This window comes from Ammospiza nelsoni, chromosome 6 (genome assembly GCF_027579445.1).
Source record: "Ammospiza nelsoni isolate bAmmNel1 chromosome 6, bAmmNel1.pri, whole genome shotgun sequence".
Lineage (NCBI taxonomy): Eukaryota > Metazoa > Chordata > Aves > Passeriformes > Passerellidae > Ammospiza > Ammospiza nelsoni.
This window is the reverse complement of record NC_080638.1, coordinates 7,301,437-7,326,227: the sequence shown is the minus strand read 5'-3', so window position 1 is coordinate 7,326,227 and position 24,791 is coordinate 7,301,437. Positions and strand designations below refer to the sequence as shown.

Sequence of the window (24,791 nt, the reverse complement as noted above, 5' to 3'; positions counted from 1 at the left end):
CTGCCCACACTGCTCTGGGGGCTCTTCCCAATGCCCTTTCAATGCCAAATAACCACATTTACTGAATTCAGTGTAAGGAACCCTTCTCCTGCTGCTGACTGCCCTTTCCCAGGCAGTGATGCTCACTCAGTGCCACAGGGGCTCATCCTTTGGGTGCCCATGGATGCTGCAGGCTGTCCCCATGCAGAGCCCTGCCCCACCTTGATGAGCTAAACTGGGAATTGACTTTGCCTAGAGTCTCATTTTTACAGTGTTACAGCACACAAGTAACTGCTTTTTTTAAAACAAGTCTGGGTAGTTTGATGCTCCTGCTTGTCCTGTAAACCCTCCTGCATAAATGCATTTGAAGGATGCGTTTCTCAGCAGGCTTCTTGCAAGCTGGGACAAGACCCAGTGGGCCTCTGCACCCTCAGGAATTTCAAATAATATCAGTTTGCTCCAAAGAAGGCTTCACAGTGCTTGTGGGGCCATCCTGGGTAACCATGCTTCTGTTCACACCTCCACTGTCTCAGCTGCCCAGCCCTGTTTGCTCCCTCTGACACAAACACCCAGATACAGAGGCACCCCACCACATCAGCACAGGAGCTTTGTATATGGATTTATGTTATAGAAACCTCCAGAAAAGGGATAACTGTGGCAAAACAGCCAATGAGACTGCACAGAAGGAAGATTTCATTCACACACAGACAGCAAGGCTGAGCATCACGTGGCCACATCGTGTTTTCCCAGTAACCTGGAGCGCACACACACACACACACACACACACACACACACACACACACACACACACGCTGGTGTGGGGCAGGCTGGGGATGGCAGAGCCCAGAAATCAGCAGGACACGTTCCATGGGGTCAGCAAGAGCTGGGGAATCCGTGCATGGATAAGGGTGACTGCTGGGGAGACCTGGATGTGGTACCCAGAAATCCAAACCTCTGCCCAGAGGGACTCAGGGCTGGGGTGGAGGGGGTGCTCCAGAGGGGCCTGGAGCACTCTGAGGTGAAGCCCACCAGAGGCAGGGCTGCCATGAGACCATGGGAAGGCAAAGGGATTCCAGGGAAACCCTGGAAATTCAGGTGAGCACTGAGAGAACTGTACCTGCTGCCAAACATTTGCTGCCCTCAAAGCCCACGCAGGCTGGCAAAGCTGCCACTCAGCAAAGCAGCACCCTGCCACGTGGTGGGTGCATGGACAGCTGAGACAGGGTGTGTTTTCACAGGGATCTGGCCCTGCCAGCAGCATTCCTCTGTTGTAAGGTTTCTGGGCTATGTCTCCAATCCCCACAGCGCAGGGTAAACACTCCTTGGATAACACCAGAGCCCATTAATGCTATGGTTTCCAGTGCTGGATTATAAAAGCAAAATGTTAGCTTCTCTCTTCTCCAGGCTACTGTATTTTGCCAGGAATCTGAACAAAAATGGCCTGTCCATATCACCCATTCAGGACAGTATTTGTTTTTCAGAAATTATCTTGAAAAACTTCTCAGGTTCCAGCTGAAAGAAGTTCTTTCCATTTATTTGCAATGCAGTAGAATCAGTGCTAGGCTACCTAGCTCTTGGTAAATATATGTGGATTAATGTCAAGGTTCAAGGCTTACTGGAGTAATGACACATTACAGCCAACTTCAGAAACTACCCTTAATATACCCTACAGTATACAGACTAAAAATTAAAAGAAAATTTAAAACTTCATTAAAAAAAAAAAAATGCAATATGCATGCTTTCTGGGCAAGTCCTTAATTTTGTTTTGGTTAGGAAACAGATTAGGCTTTAACTTAGAGTTCAAGCACTGAATTCTTGCCAAGAACACAATGCAATTTGGTACACCTGCTAAACTAGGTCAGCAGCGAGACAGGCGCCAGAGCAAACCCTGCCTGCTTTCACAGAGGGCCCTGGCTGCTGCAAATGGGGAAAAGGAGGGCAAGAGAGGAAAACACAGTCCTGGGGTGAGAGGAATACTGCACAGAGCAGCAGTGAGCACAGAGATACAGGAGTATTCCACCAGACATGATGGAAGGCGTGCCCAGAGGGTGGGGAGCAAAGGAGAAAAGCTGGAGATCAGGAGTAGAGGAGCAAAGCTGAGGATCAGTGGACACAAGGGCAATAAATACTCACTGATTCAGGGTCCCTCTGCTGCTCAAGGAAAGCTGAAAACTCCACCAGCCTGAGCTTGGTCGTACCGATGGACCGGCCCTGCCACGCAGGCACGGAGGGCGCTGGAGCTGATGTGGGCTCAAAGCCTGCAACACAGGAAACATCTGCATCAGGAAGCTGACACTTCCTCAGCTCATATCTGCTCAATTAAAAATAATTGGGAATTATGCATGGGGCCCTTGGATATTTATATTAATTTTAGCAAGTAATTAATTCAGGATGAGTTAAAATTGGAAAAACTCAGGGTAATGTGTAGAAAAAGAGGTGGCAGCCCAGCAATCTAATAGTGGCAGAAAGAAAACTACTACTACTACTTTGCTTCCTTGGGGCTGTAACTCACTGTAGAATTTTTGTTTAAATTATATATTAGATTACAGAGATTTATAGAGACTTCACCTGGACCTACAGCTGCATCCTTCCTTGGAAGGCTCACAGGAGACATTCCTGCCTTGGGAGGCAAGAGAACCAACTCCATTTCTGGCTCCTAATGTGCCACATGGTACAGGTAAATCACCCCTCTTTTTGCCTGTTTCTGCTGCCACTCTCAATTCCCCTCTCCTATTTAGAGCACAAGCTCTCCAAGGCAGGGACTGTCTCTTACTACGTATTTGCACATTGGGTCTTGACTTCTTTTGGAGCTTTTAGGCATCATTATGATACAGCTAATAATAAATAATTACTGTAGAGAGCTGAATCATACCCTAAAAAGAAAAAAACTGTTTCAAATTGATAATAAAGAGAGAATGACATGATCTAGATAGAGAAGGGATGTTAACCACCCTCTCTAATTCACCTCAAGAGAAGGAATAATTGCTCTCTCTTGGTCCTCATTGTAGAAAATTGGACAAGAAGGACAGAAAACTGTAAAGGAAGAGGAAAAGGCAGCAGCTCACAGGCAAAACTCATCTTGGAGACACACAGGCACAAGAAAGGCAGGGGAGAGGCACCAAAAGTATGAGAATAAAGATTATCCTGGACTAGGCTGAGAAGCGGGGAGAGGTCAGAGGCAGTGTGTGAACATATCCCATAAAGGGAATGTGGTACCTGACCCCAACCCTCAAATTCAGGCAATGAAGGTGTGAGGCTTGTGCAAAACAGGGAATTACAAAAGTCACTGGCTAGACATGAACAGGAATTCTAATGGAGCAAAAACTCATGCACAAATTTTGTTTGATTTAGAAATACTGATGCTCCTAATTCTGAGAGAAAACATGGATGGCTAAATGAAGACAATAGAAAATACCTGTCTTAGAAAATAATGTTATAAATTAGGGATGTCAAGAAAAGAGCATTCTCATGAATGCAGAAAAATAGCTTTAGTTCAAAGCATTAAATAGCAGCAAGTTAGAAAATCATAAAGAATTGGGTAAGAGTCAAAAACTTGCTACACAGAGTCAGAAGCATTGGGGTCATTCGGCAAGGGAGACATAACATGAGAAATCATCTGCAAAGAAATAATGAGCTTTCATGAAGTCAGGCATGGAAAGAACCTGGGAAAAGTAGCAGGGAAGTAGCCATGGGAAAGGCTTGATCAATTTGAGCAATGAAATTCAGAATAAAATTAGGTACTTATCAAAGTGGTACCAGGCAAAGCAGGACCTCCAGGAGGGGATGAGTTATAAACAACCTGATACATAGAGAAGTTTTACACTTATGGCTAAGTGTATATGATATTGGGAGGGGTTTTAGGCTCAGTTTAAAATAAATTAAGGTGTATTCTTGTTACAGAGCTATTCTAAAGGAAACATTCATCCTATTACCCATTTTTTACAATAATTCCTACAATACAGAGCGCTGACTGGAAATCACACATCACAACTCCTTGCATATGCATTAGTGCTTCCTACCTAAAAAAAAGCCCAAACACAATGATTTCCCCTAAGATATAATATAGGACACTATATATATATATATATATATATATATATATATATATATAATAATAGGACACTGGGATTGATGCTTCCTTTGGCTGGAGGACACATGAGATCCTGAGCAGTGGCTCTGCCCAGGGCAGAAGTTAATAAATCACATTCAGTACAAAATTCAAGTATTTTTAAGGCAGAGGATAAAAGGGAGGATTACCTGAGATGGGAGCTGTGACTGATGGCTGTATAGGATAGGCCTGCTGAACGAATGGCTTGACACTGCAAAAAAGAGATGCACAAAAATCACACACTGTGCCACCCACAGGAAATTCCATCAGAGACACACAGTATAGGAGAATAGGTGCCTGATGACCTTACCCACAAACATATCTCTTCCTTGCAGAGCACATTTAACAGACAGACAGCACAGAGGGAATAGAGGGGGTGAGAATTACAGCCAGGGGTGGGCACTGCTGGGACTCCCAGAGGACACAAAGGAGGGTGCCCATCTGGCATTCAGCCTCAGTTTTGAGGTTTGGGATCCCTTATAACTTTTTGAAAGTGAGTCCACATCCCTATAAAGGCTCTTTCTTTCCCTGAAACTGTCTTCACCTCCTTTTTGGAAAAATTTGCAAGTTCTTGCTTTGCTGATCTCCCAGAGTGCACAAGCCACCCTTCACACTGCACAGAGAAAAAGCACTTTGGAATTTTCAGACTTACTCTTGCGAGGATCCAGGCTGCCCCGTTTGGATCATGCCGGGCCAAAACTGAAAGAGGAAAAACAAACAAACAGGGCCACAGTTGTTCTCTTTGTTGGAAGGACTTGGGGTATTTTTGAACAAGCACGATTTCTTTTGCAAACTCAAGTCAAAGCATTAATCCACTCATTCCATCTTAGTGTTCTACTGAACATTGTTAGGGAATACAGGGATTTTTTTGGGACTTACCCCAGGTGCCCCAGGAAATGTAGGACGGGGAATTCCTGGCAGGCCCAGCTTGTTGTGAATAGCAGTAGCTGAGACTATCTGAGCTGATGACATTGCTGCCATGTGCTGGAGTGCTTTGTCCTTTGCTGTCTGATCCTTTAATATGACAATTACACGGAGTCTTAAAACGTTTGGCACAACAAATGGCATTAAATAACTGCAGCTACAAGCACGAAACTAAAAACTTAAAAAGCCACACAGAAAATGCAAAAATAGCAAACCATGCAGGAAAAAAAAAAAAAATACAGCACGGAGGCTAACACTCAAACTACCTCAAGGCAAAACCTCCTCTCAGACATGCAGGGTAGACCTGAATTCTCACAGTCTGCTCTGCCAACACACAGGAAGCTCTGGCACAGCAAACTACTGCCCAGTTGTTTATCTGGGCAAATTCTGATTTTAAATCAGGCTGGGCTAAGCAGGGCGTGCTCCTGAGGCTCAGCTCTGCCTGCAGGACAGGGAGCACTGAGATTTGAGCTCTGTCATTTCCATCTAAGAGAAGTCTGCCTTTTGTATTGTCCTGTAAAAGGAGAACACAGAACTGCGGCTGACTCGCAAACAGGGACAGCTTTCTTCATGCTTAGGGACATTTTGGATTCAGCTTTACAACAAGCATTTCCAAAGTTAGGTCACAAACATGTAAATGACATCTTAAATGTTGAGTTGTGGTGTTTTACTGATTTACAGTGTTGCCACAGAGAGCTACCAGCCATAAAATTCCTGCTCTTTTGCAGCACACAGGAAGGAGTTTAGGAAAAGGTGGGCTGTTATCAGCTACTTGTGTTAGAGCAGCACTTGGAGTCCAGCCACTGCCAGTCAGGGATCGTCACAGGACAGAAAGGGACGGCCTCTTAATGCAACAGAGTTAACCAGGGGGATGCCTTAGCTCAGGGGAGATGAGCAAACAACAGACCGCTACGCCTGGTACAGCAGGGTTCCTCATCCAGAAGTACTGGATTAATAACCACCAATATTTAGGTGTGTCACTTGGAATGAAGGAACACAAGCAGTATTAGGCAAGGATGTTTTGGGTTGGTTTTTTTTTTTTTCTGCTTTTATTTTACAAGCAAAGTAGCAAGCATGCTGGCAAGAGATGCATGCTCTTATGTACGATATATGACTTTGCACATATGCTCCCTCCAAAGCTTGTATGTAGTAGTACTATAGGTGAGCAGTTTCTTCCTTTGAATAGCTCCTTTAGAAACAGCACAGGCTGAAAGTACAGGAAAAGCTAGCCAAAAAATTCTGCCAAGCACAGCTAAGGTACATAATACTTGGTTTAGTCAAAATACTTACCATGCTTGTTACCTGGATACAACAACAAACAGTTTATTAAAATGCTTGTGTAGAATAGCAGACTCTTAGCAAAATATGAACAAAATAGTAAGAGACAAAGGAAGAGCAGTTTGCTCAACATTAAATATCAGCTTTAAACAAATGCATTATTTTCACCCAGGGTCTGATTCATTAAAAGGGGGGAAAAATGGTTTAAAAAGAAAAAAAAAAAACAGCAAAGCCCTGGGGAGAAACAACTCCCAGCTGCCTGTGTGAAAGCTGTGGATACTGGAGGAGAGGGATTGTTGCTGAGTGTGTTTCCCTGAGCTGTGCAAGGAGCCCCTGTGGGACACAGTCTGGAGAGCAGCAGGTGGAGCAGGGCAGGAGCTGCTCCAGCATCATTTCCTGTGCATCCTGCAGGGTGTGAGCCCTGTGCCCAGCACATTCCCTGTGCTCAGCACCATCCCCTGTGCTCAGCACCATTCCCTGTGCTCCCTGCAGGACAGCCCTGTGCCCAGCACCATTCCCTGTGCCCAGCATCATTCCCTGTGCACCCTGCAGGGTGTGAGCCCTGTGCCCAGCACATTCCCTGTGCCCAGCACCATTCCCTGTGCTCCCTGCAGGACAGCCCTGTGCCCAGCACCATTCCCTGTGCCCAGCATCATTCCCTGTGCCCAGCATCATTCCCTGTGCTCCCTGCAGGGTGTGAGCCCTGTGCCCAGCACATTCCCTGTGCCCAGCATCATTCCCTGTGCACCCTGCAGGGTGTGAGCCCTGTGCCCAGCACATTCCCTATGCCCAGCATCATTCCCTGTGCTCCCTGCAGGGTGTGAGCCCTGTGCCCAGCACCATTCCCTGTGCTCAGCATCATTCCCTGTGCACCCTGCAGGGTGTGAGCCCTGTGCCCAGCACATTCCCTGTGCCCAGCATCATTCCCTGTGCTCCCTGCAGGACAGCCCTGTGCCCAGCACCATTCCCTGTGCTCAGCATCATTCCCTGTGCTCAGCACCATTCCCTGTGCCCAGCACCATTCCCTGTGCTCCCTGCAGGACAGCCCTGTGCTCAGCACCATTCCCTGTGCATCCTGCAGGGTGTGAGCCCTGTGCCCAGCACCATTCCCTGTGCTCAGCATCATTCCCTGTGCTCAGCATCATTCCCTGTGCCCAGCACCATTCCCTGTGCTCCCTGCAGGACAGCCCTGTGCTCAGCACCATTCCCTGTGCATCCTGCAGGGTGTGAGCCCTGTGCCCAGCACATTCCCTGTGCCCAGCACATTCCCTGTGCATCCTGCAGGACAGCCCTGTGCCCAGCACCATTCCCTGTGCTCCCTGCAGGACAGCCCTGTGCCCAGCACCATTCCCTGTGCATCCTGCAGGGTGTGATCCCTGTGCCCAGCACATTCTCTGTGCTCAGCATCATTCCCTGTGCCCAGCACCATTCCCTGTGCTCAGTATCATTCCCAGTGCACCCTGCAGGGTGTGAGCCTGCAGGACAGCCCTGTGCTCAGCTGCCTGAGCAGCTCTGACCCCTGGGCTCACCTGTGCTCAGGGACCCATCTCTCAGTGCAGGGACCAACTCAGTCCTTTCACAAAGCTTGCAGCTTTCCAACAGAAGCACAGGAAGCAGCTCTCTGGCTAAGAGCTGGAGCTCAGCCCTGGCTCTCAGCCCTGCCTGCCCCAGGTGGGAAGGTGTGCACAGGAGGTTTATGCATGGCATGTTTTACTGGCTGCCTTTGGATGTCTGCAGGCTAAAGAGATGTTAGCTGGGTGCTAAGAAGTGGCAGAATCCTGAGGTTCATGCAGCTCCCCAGACCCCTCTACACTCTTGCACAGCAAGAAGGACCCTCCATCATGAAAAGATGGAAGGGAGATTTCCTGAAGCAATATGGAGATCTAGCCCTACCAGATTTCTCTGTTCCACCCTTTTTGTGTAAGCAGAGCTGGCTTGGAAATGCCAAACCATGAGAGTCTCACACAGCCTGCTGAATCCTACCAAAAAACAACATTCAGGGGATCTGTGTCCTGTGTGTAAAATAAATGACACAGGAGAACTGTGCTTCTGGCTCCTAGCAATCTCCAACACCATGTGAAGCTGCTTTTGTCCCTACCTTGTTGTTCTCCAGACCTGCTGGGGCACTGCAGGCTCCCCTCCTGCTCTGCCTCCTGCCTGCCTCAGCCATGCCTGTGCCACCACATCAGGATGTGCCTGTGCTTTGCCAAGGGGACAGACTCTTCTGGATCCACTAGCAGATGGAGCTAAACTAAAGGAGAATTTAAAAGTAAAAGCTTGAGGTAGGTTATGTCTATGAAATTGTTCTTCTTGCCTTGCTTTATCCCTCCAAAGTCTCTGGCTATTTCTCTGCTGGTGTTAGTGCAGTCCAGAAGGAGCTGCATTTGTTTCTGCCTTGTGAGGCACTGAAACCAACTAAAGTGCATTACCTTCTGCAATGTTATTGCCATCCAAGGACTAGAACGGGAGCCTGGCCACTCAGCAACAGTTACAGCAGGCAAATCCCACCCTAACAGGTGAACTAAGAAAAATTACTGAAGATTTACACTTCCTTCAAAATCTTCTGGGGAGCTCTTAGTCACCATTACAGTGAACCTGCTGATCCTGAATTTTAGGGACAGTGACAGCGATTTTTGGAGGGAGAAAACATTCTTTTCTTTTGTGACACAAAATGGTACGCGCCTTCCTTCTTACCAATTGCTGCTTTTCACCCTAGAATGATCTGTGTTTTGTGGGGCCATTCCTCTCATCCTCTTTGGCTGATTACATTTTCAGGAGGGTGGAGAGATAGGGAAAAACCTTTAGAATGACAGCTCAGAAAGGCAATCCTTGCAACCGGGCTGGTTTTGAGGTGTTTCAACAACTCCCACAGAGTTTCCCACTGGTGACAAATCTGATCTGGTACATCAGGCCAGTACACTCCAACGGGAAGTTTCACCTTTTGTAGGCTTAGGAATCTTTGCACAGTGGAAAGATCAGCTTTTCCCAAAGAAACTTTACATTAAAACATTACAGAAATCAAATTCAAAGTCAAACACAGACACTTTTGAGGTCCTGAGTTGCACTGGCAAAAAAGCACCTTCAGCTCCAGGTTCACTTGGAGAGCTGCAAGCTGCCTGTGCTTGCATAATCAAGCAGACTTCATGGTCTTCAAAAATAAATGGGATAGCCACATTTTAAAACTGATTATTTAGATTGCAACATCAGCTTGTCTGCCACTTAAAAAACAAGTGTATGTTGGGGATTTTCATGCTGTAATAGAGAGCACTCGTAACCAGGAGGGAATGAGGCTCTCTACCCGTCACTTCTGGGATGAAAGCTGGTAACTGATTAATAACACACAATGGTATTACATCACACTTCAGGCAGCAAGAGAAGGAATATATCCAATTAAAACGGCAGGGGTAATTTACACAGGCAGATTACAGTAATTACCCAGGTTGGAATTTGGCCAGGACAACTGGGTTAACACCCCTACTCTAAAACAGGAACGTTGTGGGATTTTTAATGACTGCAAATAGTTAGGATTTTGATTTCCTATCTTGTCCAGAAAGGAGTTTGTTTTGCTGTCACTTGTGCTGGTTTGTAAAGCTGGAATAATTTCTTTCAGCCCAATGTGGTTTACACTGATGTAGTAAAATAAAAGTTTGGCCCAGCAAGCTGCAGTCCCGTGCTGAGATTCAGCAGAGGCTTGGGGGGACAGCATCTCCTACTGGATCATTAAATCCTGCTGGAGCTTAAGGTATTCCTTGGATAGGTCCCATCTGGCCCTGACCTGGTTTGACCCTACCTAATTGATGGGATTGCTGCTGCCCAGGAATGACACTGGAGTGAGCAACAGGCTGCACTCACACCCTGCCTTGCCCTCCTCTTGTAAAAGTCTTCTGCACTGTGGTGCATAATGAGTAATGAATGTTACCAGGGTGGGTTTAGAGTCCAGTCAGTGGAAAACTGGTCTAGTTCCACTAAATCCCTAAAATATCTTCTCTGCAGGGGAGACCAGGATGTGCCTCGTGGTTTAGCTGACTGCTTCTGGCTGCAGTTGCACACACTTTGCTTTTGGAAGATGCAAGCTCTAAGCATATAATGCAAGAAGACTACAACTTTTAATGAATCAGGCCCTTGAGGTTTGCTTTTCACAATTCATTTTGGAATGCAAAATACCTAGTTAAATTAGATAATAATAATTCCCCAGTATAATTAATTTATAAATCTTAATATCTACAAAAGCCCTGCATGAAACAAGAGTTTTACATAACAAGCACAAAAGGATTTGCGCTTGACTTTCTTTTAATCCAACATAAACAGAAGAATAATTCAATCAATCAGTTCAAACAAGTTCTTAAACAAAAAAATAAAAACTATTATCCTAGAATGATACATGGGGCTTTGAATACCATGTTATCTATGACTTTGGCAGTAAAAAAAAAAAATCTAAGACAGTATGAGGAAAAGTAAGCACAACAGAGCAGTATTAATTCAAGAAGCCCTAAAACCTGTACCAGTATTTAAAATGCAAAACTTTTCATGTAAGAAAGAAAAAAAGACATAAGAAACAACAATTTGTTCACAAAATGGATGTTACAGTAACACTAGCATAAAATAGCTTCCTAATAAGCAATTTTGCAGATGTTATTTCTGCTCAGATCTCGTATTGATTCAAATAACCTTTACAATAATTAGCTGTAGCTCAAAAAAGATAAACAAATCATGACAATATACAATTGTTCCCGACAAAAGATAGAGAGCACTTCAGTGTTTCTAGCCCTGATCTCCAATTTGCTTATTATTAGAGAAGACAGGAGTAAATACAAAAGCTGGCTATTTCAGCCAGGCAATAGCTAATGCCAAGAAGAGAATGCGCATTCAAAGCTGTCCCAACTTGCTGCCTAATGAGTAGCAATTAATCCATCTTATTGTATTTCAAAATGCTGAAGACTCCATTCACATCAAAGGGAATTTTTCAAGGCTTTTATCATTGTTCATTTAAAAAAGTATAGAGCTATCTTTAGCATTTTATAATTGACAATATTTTCTTTTTATCCCTAAATGTGGAATGTAGAATAATAGATTTAAAAACATGTAATAGATGTGAACTGTAGGCATGTTAATGTGTCAATTTTTTGTCTCTGTCTAATTAATCTTGCACTATGAAGAAAATCTGATATGAAAGCCTAAGATAGATGCACATCCTGCTGTGAACACCTTTACTCTCTGTTTATGTACAACTTCCAATCCATCTTTTGTCCTGAGTGGACAGAGGTGACTTTGGCTCCCTGTCAGTGCAAAGGTGGGAATGCTGTGAGCTGACGCTGTGGACTGGTGTATTTGACACAGAAACACAGCACTGGAGTGTGAAACCTCTGCTTTGCCTGCTGCAGCCTCTGCCTGAGAGGAAATTCCATGAAGAGGAGCTGCCTTTCAGATCTGTCTCCAAGGACAACTTTATCTCCGCCTCTCTTCCCGTTTTCATGAGATTGAATTTCTGTAACTTCAGGAAGATTCTAATGACCTCAGTATATTAGGATTAAAATCTCTAAAATAGGTGTGTTTTCAAGCCGCAAAGAGAATTAAAATGTGTGACATCCCTGGAAGGGCTGGGGGACATTCTTTACTGGTGGTCTTGAAAAGCAGCAATAGCATTTATGGGTGAAACTTCACTTCCTTGCAGGCTAAGGATCCATCCTTCCATCCTTCCTCAGTGATTGCAGGCACTTCTCATTGAAGAAAAGGGACTTTTTGCTGGACCAAGCAGAGTTGATGGCATGCAGGTGAGATTGCTGCCTCTCAGGACAGCTTCCAATGCCATGTGTGCAGATAGCTCTGAGATCCTTCCATCCTTCTGGATTTTTGCAGAAGATTAACACAAGAAGATTTGCCTGAATCCTCTCCTCTCCAAGAGCAGGTTTCAGACCCAGGCAGGACAGTAAGGTCTCTTGGTACAAAATAAACTCAGCAGCTACTTGTGGAAAAGGGTTATTTGTATAAACACTATCAAACTGAGAGGACAGGAGCAGGGGCAAATGGGACAGATTGGATCAGACACATCCCAAAAGAAAGCTGACACCAGATCCATAGGGGATTTTTTTTTAAAGTAGTAACTGCTTCCCTGGATGCCACCAATCACAGAATTTAAAAGTGGCAGCTCACTGTTAAAAGGGTGAGTTGGCCTGGGTGGGAAGCATAGGATCATAGAGTGGTTTGGGTTGGAAGGGACCTGAAAAATCATCTAGTTCCAAGCCCACTGCTAGTGGGACTTTTTTAAAAGGTCACCTCCCACTAGACCAGTGGCTTCAAGCACCAGCCAGCCCGGCCTTGAAGACTGCCAGGGCTGAGGCAACCACAGCTTCTCTGAGCAACCTCTTCCAGAGCCTCACCACCCTCACAGTAATTTTTTTCTCCTAACATCTAATGTAAACCTATTCTCTTTCAGTTTGAAGCCATTCCTCCTTGTCCTGTCAGTACATGCTTGCATAAAAAAATCACAACTGTAAAAAACTGTGCATTTAATCTTCTCCTTGGTCACCCCTTCACCAGGGAATGCAGACAGCACCCACTCCAGGACAGCAAGAGCCCATCATCTTTCCAAGGACATTGATGGGGCTCTTCAGGCTGCTGCCAAAATTGGTCCCTGTTGAAACAATGAGCACTCAGAGGCGCTGGAATGTGTCCACCTTGCCTTCCTTTTGCACCAGTGATGTCCTTCTCAGGCAGCTTTTGAAGTCCTCTGCAAACTGCTTTGGCAGAGGGGAGTTGGGCTAAATGATCTCCAGAGGTGCTTTCAATCCTAAATAGTCCGTGATTCCAGGTGATTCTGAGTGACAGTGGGCCATGCAGGTGGTTCAACACAGAAATAGTAAGCAAAAGGGGCAGTAGCACAAACAAAATGTCTGAAGAAGCGAGGTTCCATCTCAGGTTCAAAACCAGCGGCTTCTGCCACCTCCAGGGAGCAATTGCAGGCGGCAAGGGGAAGGAGAGCTCTCTTCTTCCTAAGGCAGCTCCCTTATGGCACCTTCCTTCATCAAAGTTTCACCTCTTCCGTGTGGGAGGACAAGGCCTGTTGGAGGCTGTCCCTTCTCCAAGAGGGCCCAGAGCAGGGGACAGTGGCCATGCCATGGCTCCTGTTCACTGGGACCAGCACTGGCAAGGCTGAGAAGAGGCAGGTGGGGAGGGCCTGGCTCCTTCACGCTTGCTGGGCACTCCTCAGCTGGGCTGGGGCTGTGCAGGAGTATCTGGGGAGGTGTCAGGGCTCTGAGGGAGCTCATGGACACTCAGCTAGGACAGGCAGCTCAGCACCCACGGGCCCACCAGCCCCGCCAGGGAGGCCTGGAGTGGCTTTTGTCAGCAAGGACAGGGGCCAGCAAAGCTCTGTCACCTGTGTGCAGTCTGTCCCCACTGTGGTGTGGCAGAGAGGTGAAGCAAATGGCCCTGCAGAGCGCCGGGGCCTGGAGCTGGGGATCTTCCTGAGGCCATCAGTCCCAGCAGTGACAGGGCAGCTGCTCCGCTTTCCACTCAGCAGCCCATGGGCAGGTGGGAAAAGGGCAACCAGGTATGAAGCCCTTACAAAATATCTTGTTGTCCAAACAGATCTTCCCTTCTTCAGGCGACTCCTTAAAATGAAAATTCCTCCCAGATCTCTATTTACTGAAAATGCCACCTAGACTAGATGAAATGTTCTTAAGAGTTGGCTACCTCTCTGTTCTTTGGAAAGCTTCAATAAAACTACAGCAGGTGCAGTATTTAAAATGTTTTTTAATGCTTTGTAAGTGTCTTCACATTTTAAGGTATTTTGGGCATTCAGAAAGGGAAACATTTTAGAGCAGTAAATCCAATAATTGTGTTTGACTCCTAGGCCTGTATTTGGTACCTACGTGGGCTTCCTGATTTTTGCAGCCCTGAGCTCTCGCCAGTCCTCTAAAACTCCAGGAGCTGCTGGTGCTGAGCACCTCTGAAAGTAGGGCCACCTACTTACATACTTAATTTTAGGCATCAAGGCTTGACAATTTGAGCTTAAAATGCTACATATCTCTGTATTATTGCACCCTGGGTTAAGAAGCAGTACGTTTAAGTTGTCTTAGTCGTTCTTTACGAAACCCAACTGCTCAGCCAGTGCAGCTAAAAAGCCAGCCACCAACAGCCAGACAAGCTTGCCAGCATGCTGCCCATGAAAAACCCAGTGCTTCTGTCAGGGAGGCCTGTTACAAAGGCAGGCTGTTATTCCTACTCTGCACTTCCAGGATGGGGGTGAGCATCCGCAGCGCTCACCGCTCAGGGCCTGGAAAGCTCAGCCCGAAACGTTCTGCTTTCCAGCCAGAACAAAAATGTGATTTGTTCTCATATCTGGGTGAAGAAAAAAAAAAAATCCACTCACATTAAAAGGAGAAAAAAAAAAAAAAAAAGGGAGGGAAGTAAGAGATTTATAAGCTCTTTCACTTTTTATTTAAAAAAATTGACAGCAAAAAAACTGCAAAACTCCCTCTTCCAGTTTTAAATGGTGTGGGAAGAAAACCCAAAAAAATCTCAAGATCTCTGCTGAAAAACTTGAAAAAACAAGCAATCCAAGAAACCCCTATTAAGCATTTCCAAGAGGTTCTTTTCAGCCTTAGAATATATTTTATGGAAGGCAGAGAAAACGGGGACATGTACAATTCATCATGTCAGATTAAGCAAACATACTTAATATTCCCTGAACAGGACTGACTGAGGCTTTCCAAAGATTAAATGTCAATAATTTACTTTAAAAAAAAATTAAATTTCAGGGAATCTTGTAAATAGTGTGTAACTTGAGGTGATACTAGTTTGTAGTCTAGAAACACCATAGAGCAATCTGGATAAGCTGTGCTCTCTGGCACTTGGAATAAATGATCTGGTTTAAGTATTCCTGATATCAGTTCAGAAGCACAGACAAAAAACATTTGGGAATGGAAAACAATTACCCCAATTACTCCTCTGGAAAAAGCAAAAAAAAAAAAAAAAAAAAAAGCTAAAAAGCATCTACACAGCTATGCAAAACTCCTGTGTACTTAAATACACTGCTAGGACCGTTAAAAAGCAAAACAAAAAAAGGGACTAAGGGGTTAAAAATGAGGTTTAGGTGCTGAGCTGTTACAAAGAGGAGTTCACTCGGCATTTGGACAGTGTTAAAACAACGTTTTTAATGTGGATGCTAGTGCAGAACCCGGGGGTTAAACACAAAGAGACACAGAGAGCTCCCACAAGCAGGAGAAGGAGGTTACGCACAGCAGCCCCAGCTCGCCCATCACCGCGGGAGGAGGAGGAGGGACAGGCATAGCAACCACAAGCCCAAAAGCAGAAAAGCGCATACCTTCAGCTTGGAATGAAAATCACGAGATTTCCTTCTGGCAAGAACCTGAATGTGACTAGACACCTGCAGGGTAGGGGAAGGGAGGAAACAAAGGAAAAGCCTGTAACCATGGAGATGAAAAGCCCCCTACAACTGGGCAAGCCAAACGTACCTTAATGGCGGCTTGAATTTCTCGAACTTTCTTTCTTGCTAAGACCTGTATGTGACTAGACACCTACATTGTTCAGGTTTATAGGGGGGGAAAAAAAAAACAACAAACAAAAGAAAAACAAAAAAGCAAATCAAATTTTAAATGTCTATTTTTTTCTTTAAAAAAAAAAAAGAAAAAAAAAAAAGAAACTTTTCTGAGGGGAGGAAGTTATTTGCACCTTCAGTAAGCTCTGCTGTTAAAGATACCACATTCCCAGCCAGATACCAAGCTCTTAGCACCAAGGCTTAACAATACAGGTCAAGTCAGTGCAGTGACTTGATTAAGGAAATTAAAAAAAAAAAAAGAGAAAGGAAAAAAAAGAAATGTAACCCACCAGGTTGTGCATTCAGCTACAAGACAGAAGACATAGCTCACAGCTGGACGCAGCAGCCCATGTGCTTTGGTACTGATCCCATCCATGCCCAGGCCCTGAGCTCTCATGTGGGGAGCCCATAGGATTTCCACCCCATTGCTGGGGATGCAGAAGCCCACTCTGACCACTAGGCTTGAGATGTAACTTGGCACTAAGAAATTTTATCCATTATTTATTGTGCTCTGCAGCTCCAGTGAGGAGATTCAGGCTGCATTTTGAGCCCACTGAAACATTTTAAATTCTGGCACAAATGACAAAATACTGGCACAACACAGGTCCCTGAACCCCTGCTGGTTTCCTTGGTAATCTCAGCATCAAGTCTGCCCACAAAACATTTGTGTAACTGGGGACCAGCAACTTGACATCAGCTTGAGTGATGCCCAGGCTTGGCCCATGGCTGTGTTGCTCAGAAATTTGTGCAAACCCAGTCCTACCCTACACCAGTTACTGGTCAGATGTTGCTGCCTGTGCTGTGAAGGGCCTGGGCCCAAATCTGCATTCCTGTTTACCCAGGGACATACTCAAATCCATTCTGCTGTTGCTGAGGGTTTAATGATGCTGCCCAGCAACACTTGGGAGCACTCAGCATCCTTCATCCTTCTGTGTGAAGGTTTAAAACCTGTAGTGATGGCAAAAACCACTAAAGGGAAATCTCTGATTCTCCTCTGACCCCGGACATACCATATCAGGTGGTGCACATTTTTCCTACATTAGTTACAATTCCTGTCTGGGAAAGAACAAAGCAAAAGAAAAGGAGAAACAATGATTTCCTCCTCTGTAAGACTATTGTGTGACAATAGTATCAAAAAGCCTATATTTTAGTAGGGAAGCAAACCACAATGCATCAATGAGCACAGTCCCTGAAGGCCACCTTCGAGAAGCAGCTCAGGAACCAGCTTGCAGCAATTCAGAATTATACTGCTGCTTACTGAGCAATTTTGCAGCCAAACACCTTGACTGAGTATTCACACAGGTTCATTTGTTTTGCTTTCAGTGGAATATTAGTGGTGTTAAAGATTATACAAGAAGAACAATCATTAACATTTAATCACTCTGTTAAAACTCCAGAGCAGCCACAAACCAACTTTTGTAAGCAGTCAGTTTAAAGTGATTTATGCCTCACTACAGAGGGATGTACAAGCATGGAGGCAGACACTGCACACATCACAGCCCTCCTGCTTTCTTGGTACATGCTGGCCAAGGATCTAACCCCAAGCTCTGCATTTTGACTCCTGAGACAACTTTGTGATCCCAGCATAACTTCCAGCTCCTGGAGCTTGCATGGGCAAAGCAGGGCAGAAGTGGGGACTCTGCCTTTAGTCTGTGGTTTCTGTGCCAGCCTTTGGTTTGCTCCTTTTCCACGTGCTGCAGTTCTCCTCCTTTCTGATGCTTTTCCCCATCCCTTGCATACATGCTTTCCTCCTGGCTGACAAGGGACACCCCCCAGGGCAAAGCAGCACCCAAAGTGCTTCAAACCCAAGTGCTGGCAGCTCTGTGTGACCCAGTGCCACCTTCCTCTGCCCTGCAGGACATGCACAGCGTGCCATGGGCCAGCCTCTGCCTGCCCTTTGTCACACACCACAAGGGGAATCCCACACCTGACCCTAAAGCCAGGGACCTCTGCCATTTGTGGAGTAACCACTGCACAAACTGCACACAAACTGTGCTCTCTGCAAGGCTGCTGATTGCTGTATTATTAATTAAAGGATTTAGTAATAGGAGATAAATTAATGGTTATGTGGTAGTCATGTAAAACAAACTTAAGGTAGTTTTAAGGTTTATTCAGACTCTTACATGAATGAAATCTTACCATGGTCAAAGACCAGGAGCCTGAGGGCTCTTAGGGAAATTTTTAAATTATTTATTTGATTATTATTTTATATTTTTATTTATTTTAAATTATTTATTTTTATTATTTTATATCTTAAATAATTTTAATTATTATTTCATTTATTTATTTTATGGCAACTACAGGCCATAACTGGAGAGCATGATTATGATTCATTCATTTTTATATATTTACCTCTCATATCCAAGAATCATAATCTCTATTGTACAACCAAATTCTCTTAACTTTTAAGAAGTTCCATTATTTACCATCTCAAAATAATCATTACATTATAATATTATATAGAAGAAATAAGGCACAATGCTTTATGGTTTTGCTTCAACTTTTTAAATTTTCTTTATGAAATATGGGGGGATAATAGCTTCATTTACAGACAGATTAATAAAAAATGAATCCTCACACCATCACAACATAAACCCCAGAGTGTTAAATATTCTTTAAGCAGCATGTGTTTAATCTGAATAGTGAAGTCAATACATCATCCCATCAGAGCTGAAGCACAGACAGCCACTGCAGCCAAAAATGCCAGGTTTTGTCATTCATTGACATGCATACTTCCCCACTGGGTTATTTTACCTGCTTCCTGGTCCGTGTCTTCCCTGTCCTAAGTTTGATGTATCTGGCTATCAATTCATTCCTACCTGAAACAAAGAGAAATTCATGGTAAGGGACAAGCAGCATCACAGTCACCAAAAACCTCATCTGAACACACGAGCTCCATGCACATCGGGTTTGTTGTCTTACATGTACTCCACTTTTCTGTGCAAACAATTTGCCAGTATTTCTCATTATTCACCAGTATTTCTCTCCCATCTCCTTCTCCTTCCATCTCCTTTCTCTCCCTTACATTTGCAGTATTTCTCATTGTTCACCAGTATTTCCCTTCCATCTCTCCCCGTGCCACAGGAACTGTGCAGAGCACCACGAGTTCAGTGCCTGCCCACCCAAGCCCTGCAGCCCTTTACAGGCAGAGGCACCTCCTTGGCCAGCAGCAGTGCCCAGCATGATCTCTCACTGGAGAACTCCCATCCTGGGGCTGACACAAGGTCTGGGCTCCTCCAGGTGTTTTTTGTCCCTGTGAGGAGGAGAGGCTGCTCCTGAGAAGGTCGTGTGCTACCTGAGCCTGTGCAAATCACCCAGATGTGCCAGCTCTTCTCCAAGTTCTAATTCTGCAAGGAGGACAGCAAAACCTGTCCTTCCTGCCAGAAGGGCTCCTCCAGAGATGGAAATCACTGTCCCAGTCCAGCAGTTATCAATCAATAACTCACAGAGCGGCTGCCCTGCAGTGCTGATGCTCCTGTGGGAGCAGGGCCCATGAACACGGTGGTTTGTTATTCAGAGCTCTGTTTCTCTTGGAAATGTGAAATACTTCCAAGTCTCTAAAATGGCTATTTGACTCTTCTTCAGTCACACATTATGCTACCTAATGCAAACTAACATTTTCTATCCAAATAATTTCCTTCCCAAGTATTGCTGACATGGAAGATAACATGAGTTTTATGTGGTGTCCTGTTTATTTTCACTGCATATTATGTTTCTTCTCTATGGGTTGTAATAACTTAAATATACTTGTTCAACAAGTTCTAAGTTACAGAGCTATTTGCATTCAGCACAGGGGAAAAGCAGCCCGTGTGTAGAAAATGAGAAAACTGATTTAGCAGTGAGCTGAAAATGGGGAGGTTAAGAAAATAACTTGTCACCCACCAAGCTATTTTGAAGTGGATGAGTACACAGCTGGGGAATGCAGAAAATTATTTTATCAGCCAGGGCTTCAAACCCTTAGAGCTTTAATGTTGTGGGGGAGAGACGGGGACGTTTTGAAGTAGCCTGAATATGTTTGAAGTGTATTTTGTCGACTGAAAGACTGAACACATTTAATCAAACTAGACTTTTTCTTCTGTCTCCCCCTGTAAGCCTTATTTTGTATCAAATGCCTCATGGCTCCTGTCTCTTCCATGTTTGCCAAATGGGTACCAGAACATGAAATAGCAGCTCAGAGCAGAGCTGCGTTTTTGTTTTGGTCTGGACTGTGTGCCACGTTTCCCACAACATGCCACTGGTTTGGAGCTCTCCAGCAGGTCTCTTCAGGACAAACTTCAGGAGGTAAATTTTGCGTGAGCAAACAGTTACACAAACCAGCCACATTTCTGCACACAAATGAGGGATTTCCGTATGCAAACAGACGAGCAGGTAGTTACCTAATTTCATGCAAAGGCCTTGTCTTTAGGCTGAACACGAGTTCTGCAGCCTGTTGTGCTCACAGAATCCTTGCCATTTGTAGTGAGCACATGCCTTTGTGTTCATGGGGTGAAACCAGGGCAAGCTCCACCTCTGTATCTCCCTGGTCTCGTGCTCTTTCCCATAACCCAAACAGAAGCCTGCTTGCAAGGGCAGCCCTCTGTGGCCTGCTGAGACGCAGAGATCACCACATTCCTGCAATCACCAGTGTGATAGGTGATATGGGCATTTTCCTATTTCTAAATGTACATTTTGATTTAATTGGGGAATGCCTCCCATCCAGAAAGTACCTGCTTTGCACATGTTTAAGTATGTGCACACATTAATACCCAGAATGGGCTTTTTTTGCTGCAACAATATTGTCAGGCTGTTCTGATCAGCAGCAGGTGACTGTGCCAGGTCAGTGATGCTGTAAGGTGATGTAAAGGATGCAATGCCATCTCTTGTCCCTCTGCCTGTGCTGCAGATGTTTCAGATACCTGGGCACAGCACAGGTCACTCCAGCCACCCCGTGCCCATTAAGGCAGCCCTATGCAATCCCTGGCCACAGCTGAGGTGTTTCACAGCCCTTCTCCCAGACAAGAGAGCTAAAAAGCTGCTTTTAAAGGAAAGCTCAGGTTCCCAGGCAGCCATTTGACAGGAAAAGCATCTTTATTAAAAACACCAAGCGCTGAAAATCCAGACTGTATTATTTGAGTGCTGTCTCTGGTTGAGCCCCAGTCCACCTATGAAATATTCACAGGGGGTTTCTGTAGCCATTGTCTGGCTGGCCAGGGCTGTGACTAACAGGCCTGCAGCTTTGGCAAGTGCCTGCTTCCCTTGAGCTGAAGGCTACCCAGAGCCTAACTCCACGAGAGTCAACAGGGTGGAATAATTTGCCTTAACTTGCAGGAGGGGGGAACTCCACCAGGAGCCATAAGAAGTGGCAGAGGTAAAGCCCAAGCCATGTTTTCCTTACCATCATGTTTTCAACACAGCAAAGACACAAGCATCAGGTTTAGCCAGAGCAGGAGCTACTGAAGGCTCACTAAATACCTTCTCCCTGGCCACAGCAATCTGAAAAGACACAAATTCCTTCTTGGGCTACCAAAAGCCATAAACACAAACAGAAGCACTGCCTGATATAAACAAGATAGATGCCCTCAACTAAAAGTTTATAGCCTTAATGTTATCTACCAAACACTGGTGCTCTTCTTTAGCAGCTCTGACAGATAGGGACAGAAATGATCTTATCTCCAGATCAACTGAAGTCCAAAGAGGATTTTAAAGAAAGGAAAGATTAATAATCCTAAAAACATCCTTTCCTGTTCTTGGGAATGAGAAGAGTCTGAAACAAAAGGAGGCTCATGGAACTTCTTTAACTGGCCATTAGAAAACTTAGGGTGAAAAATGCTCATTAATAAATAGATCTGTTTCCTCTAGAAGAGCTCAGCTGTGGAAATACTTTCCATACACACCCTCCCTCTGTCTCCTTGTCATATAGACCTGGGAAATTGCCTGGCAGAAGAGAAGAGGTCAGATTTATGAACTGTAAATTTTCAGCTCTTTTTTCCTGTCCTTTGCTGTGACAGTCTCCTGCTTTGAATGTTTTGGTTCGGGTATCAAAGAGAGGCATGGGGAGGTGCCTGGTTAGATAAAACATCTTCACAGCAGAGGAATCTTTTCCAAGGATCTTGAAAAGATTGAGAGAGGACCACAACAAATATTTTACACAGGCTGCTGCTTAGAGTTTTCTTTTTTCCCTGTTAATTCAGGCTTTATCTGTCATGTCTTTCTGTGTCATCAGTGCATTGCAAACAATAATTCTCCCTGGACTGATGCAGTGGAAGAGGCATTTTGTCCAAAGGAACATCTTTTTTAATCATGGCATTGAGTAAAATGCGAGTTCAGCTAGAAAACAATGCAGATGCTAAAAACTTGCGAGGCTTTGTGGACAGCCAAAGCTCTCAGAGCTCCACTGTGGCCCCTCCAAGGGCGCAGCCCTGCTCCAGCCAAGCCTTGGCACACAGGCTCCCTCCACCTTCCCAATCCCCTGCCCCATCCCTGAGCACCCTCAGCAGGGCAGCATGTGGAGATCCTGGACACCTCCCAGGCAGCAGGGAGCTGACATTCTGCTCCTCTTGCTCTGAACAAGTGGGAGCAGCTGCAGAGTGGGGCAGCTCCCCTCCCGCTGTCTCTGCCCGGGGGAGGCAGTTGTTGCTCTAACAGAGGGCCCTTGTGCAGGGAGCCTCCCCCAGCAAGGCTGTCTCCAAGAACAGCCCAAAGCAGCCAAGCATCAGCCCCCACAGAGGTCTGCGTCAGGCTCCTGGCCTCGCCCTTGATGCCAATGGTGTGTTTGTCCCCCTCACCCAGCACCAGCAAGGCCCTGAAGGTGAAAATCCACCCCTGCCTGAGGAAGGCATAGCTGGCTGCTTCATGGGCCAGAAACAGCACCAGCACCAGAGCACCACAGGCAGCTCTACCAGCACCTGCACAGCTGTGACATGCTCCTGGCCACACTGTGTCCCTCCTGTCTGAGCATCAGTGCTCAAAGCCAGGCAACAGGGCAGGGAGCTGGTGCATCACGTCCCTGAGCAGCCGTGAGGCCAGTGGACATCTTTATTTAGAACATTAATGGCACAAATTAAACCTCTGCCCTCCCAGCTCCCAGTAATAGGCACTATCCAAATGGGATAAAAATAGGCAAGTGCGGGAAATAAAGCCAGCTAGCAACTTGAAAATGAACGGCTAATTTTAAAAAGTTTTCATACTCAGCCACATAATTCAAGTTATGACCAAGTAGAAAAGATTACTTTTTTCAGATAATGAAACAGTATTAATCTCTTCAAATTTGACAAGACCGTGGCTCAGAACAGGTATCTCCCATGCTGACTGAGAATTCTGAGGACAGACCTGCACAATTTCATCTCCCAGTCATTCTCACAGCCATGTTTACACCATAACACAGGTTTGTTCAGCCAGTTTTGGTCAGCTCCACTTCTGCTTGGCCTGCTGAATGCACAGTGCTGCCCATGTGCCTGGGGGCCAAATTTGGAGAGCTGGTGGGACTTTTGCTCCATGAGGAAGCAGCTGTGAGTGCTCTCCTGGGAGCAGCACCCAGATCTTTGTCTAGGTACCAAGCAGGAGCTGGATGCAGATCCCAGCCTGGGCATGGACACCGTCAATGGGGATGTGCTGCTTTGAACCCTCTCTGCATCAGAAAGTGGGCACAGAGCCCTTGGGCAGCAGAGCTCACAGCCTGTGTGGGGAAAGCTGCTCTTCATGGTGCTCAGCCCCAGCAGTTTTCCACTGTGTTTTGCCAGAGAAATATCCAGGTTTGGGAGACCTCGCCTCAAATTCGGCAGCGCCGCTTCCCGAAGGCGCCTCACGGCTAAACGGGCTAACAAAAAGCCTCTTGTAGATAAAAGAGTTCTGCGAGTCAACAACTGGCTAAGCAGTTTAAACCTCTAAGTAAGGCATCCTCTATTTAAACGTTATAGGCAAATCTAATTTAAGCTTTTAAAAATATTATGGGCAGGTGTTTAAGTGGTGGGCACAGGGCTGGGCCGGGCGCCGCTTCCCAGGCGGGCAGCATTTTGTTCAGCCAGGCTTTCTGCAGGAGGGCCACGTGACAGAGGCCAAATAAACAGCATCTGGGGATTTTCAATTACAGACCTTCACCCAGCATGCCTGCACTGTAATCTCTACCAGATGAGGCTCAGGCCTCACTATTTTCAATAATTCACACACTGTGTACACATAACATGACAATAAGGGCATTCATGCAACCGCCTGATTCGCACATCAAAGCTCCCAAATGGCCAGCTGTAAGCATGCTTACTGCTGAATAATTCATTCTTTTCACAGGCTTGAAAAAACGCTCAGCGGGAGTTGGCAAGCTTGTGTTCTTTCCTGTGTGGTATGCTAAACTCAAATTTTGAAAGAGGTACAGCCCCACTAAAAAGAGTCAGAGATACAACTATTTAAATGTGCATATGCGAGCTTTCGGATGGCTGCTCACAGAAAAAAAAGGGAGAAAAAAAACCAGCTCTACATTTCTAAGTGGATAGCAGAGATAAGAGAAAATAACCTACACCTCCTCTGAGGCAGGTGGTTAATAGAAATAAAATTATAAAGCTGTTTTCTGGCTGGTAAAGTATTTTTACACCTATTATTCCTGGCTAAAAATCTTGGATATACCAGGCACATAATAGTCAACAAGTTCAGCAGACTTGAAATTTCCTCATACTTAGCATAAATTTTCTAGTAGATGGCAAAGAGCAGTTTTGTTAAGACTGACACATGTGAAAAAGGCAAACACAGAAACACCAGAGCTAATTCTGTAACTTCTATTTACTGTTCTCACCGATATGGGTTGAATACTAATTCCTACACGATATTTTAACAACTTCAAACTTGCAGCTGAGTCTCTGAACATTTAGCTTGCAACAAGTGAGAGTGTTCCAGATTTTGTAATACTTTGACTTAACACAACAGAAACATCTTTTCTTTAGGAGATTAAAGAAAAAGGGGAGAAAACAGAAGGGT

At 45.3% G+C, this 24,791-nt stretch overlaps 1 protein-coding gene across 7 annotated transcripts in view; it reads right to left on the bottom strand.

Annotated features, from left to right (window-relative positions):
- Positions 1 to 24,791, bottom strand: part of TEAD1 (TEA domain transcription factor 1) — a 152,891-nt gene that overhangs the window by 26,365 nt on the left and 101,735 nt on the right. For 2 of the 7 annotated variants that reach the window (XR_009418594.1, XM_059473915.1), the window contains exons 4-10: positions 18,603 to 18,667; positions 15,766 to 15,828; positions 6,302 to 6,313; positions 4,967 to 5,101; positions 4,740 to 4,786; positions 4,237 to 4,298; positions 2,113 to 2,237 (exon numbers count right to left, since the gene is read on the bottom strand). Coding sequence is in view for 6 of the 7 variants with exons in the window: in XM_059473915.1 (XP_059329898.1) it covers positions 2,113 to 2,237; positions 4,237 to 4,298; positions 4,740 to 4,786; positions 4,967 to 5,101; positions 6,302 to 6,313; positions 15,766 to 15,828; positions 18,603 to 18,667 (509 nt within the window). In the remaining variant the exon portion in view is untranslated. Of the gene's footprint in view, positions 1 to 2,112; positions 2,238 to 4,236; positions 4,299 to 4,739; positions 4,787 to 4,966; positions 5,127 to 6,301; positions 6,314 to 15,614; positions 15,678 to 15,765; positions 15,829 to 18,602; positions 18,668 to 24,791 lie in introns of those variants that run through there. The other 5 variants (XM_059473921.1, XM_059473917.1, XM_059473918.1 and 2 more) reach the window with 5 other exon arrangements.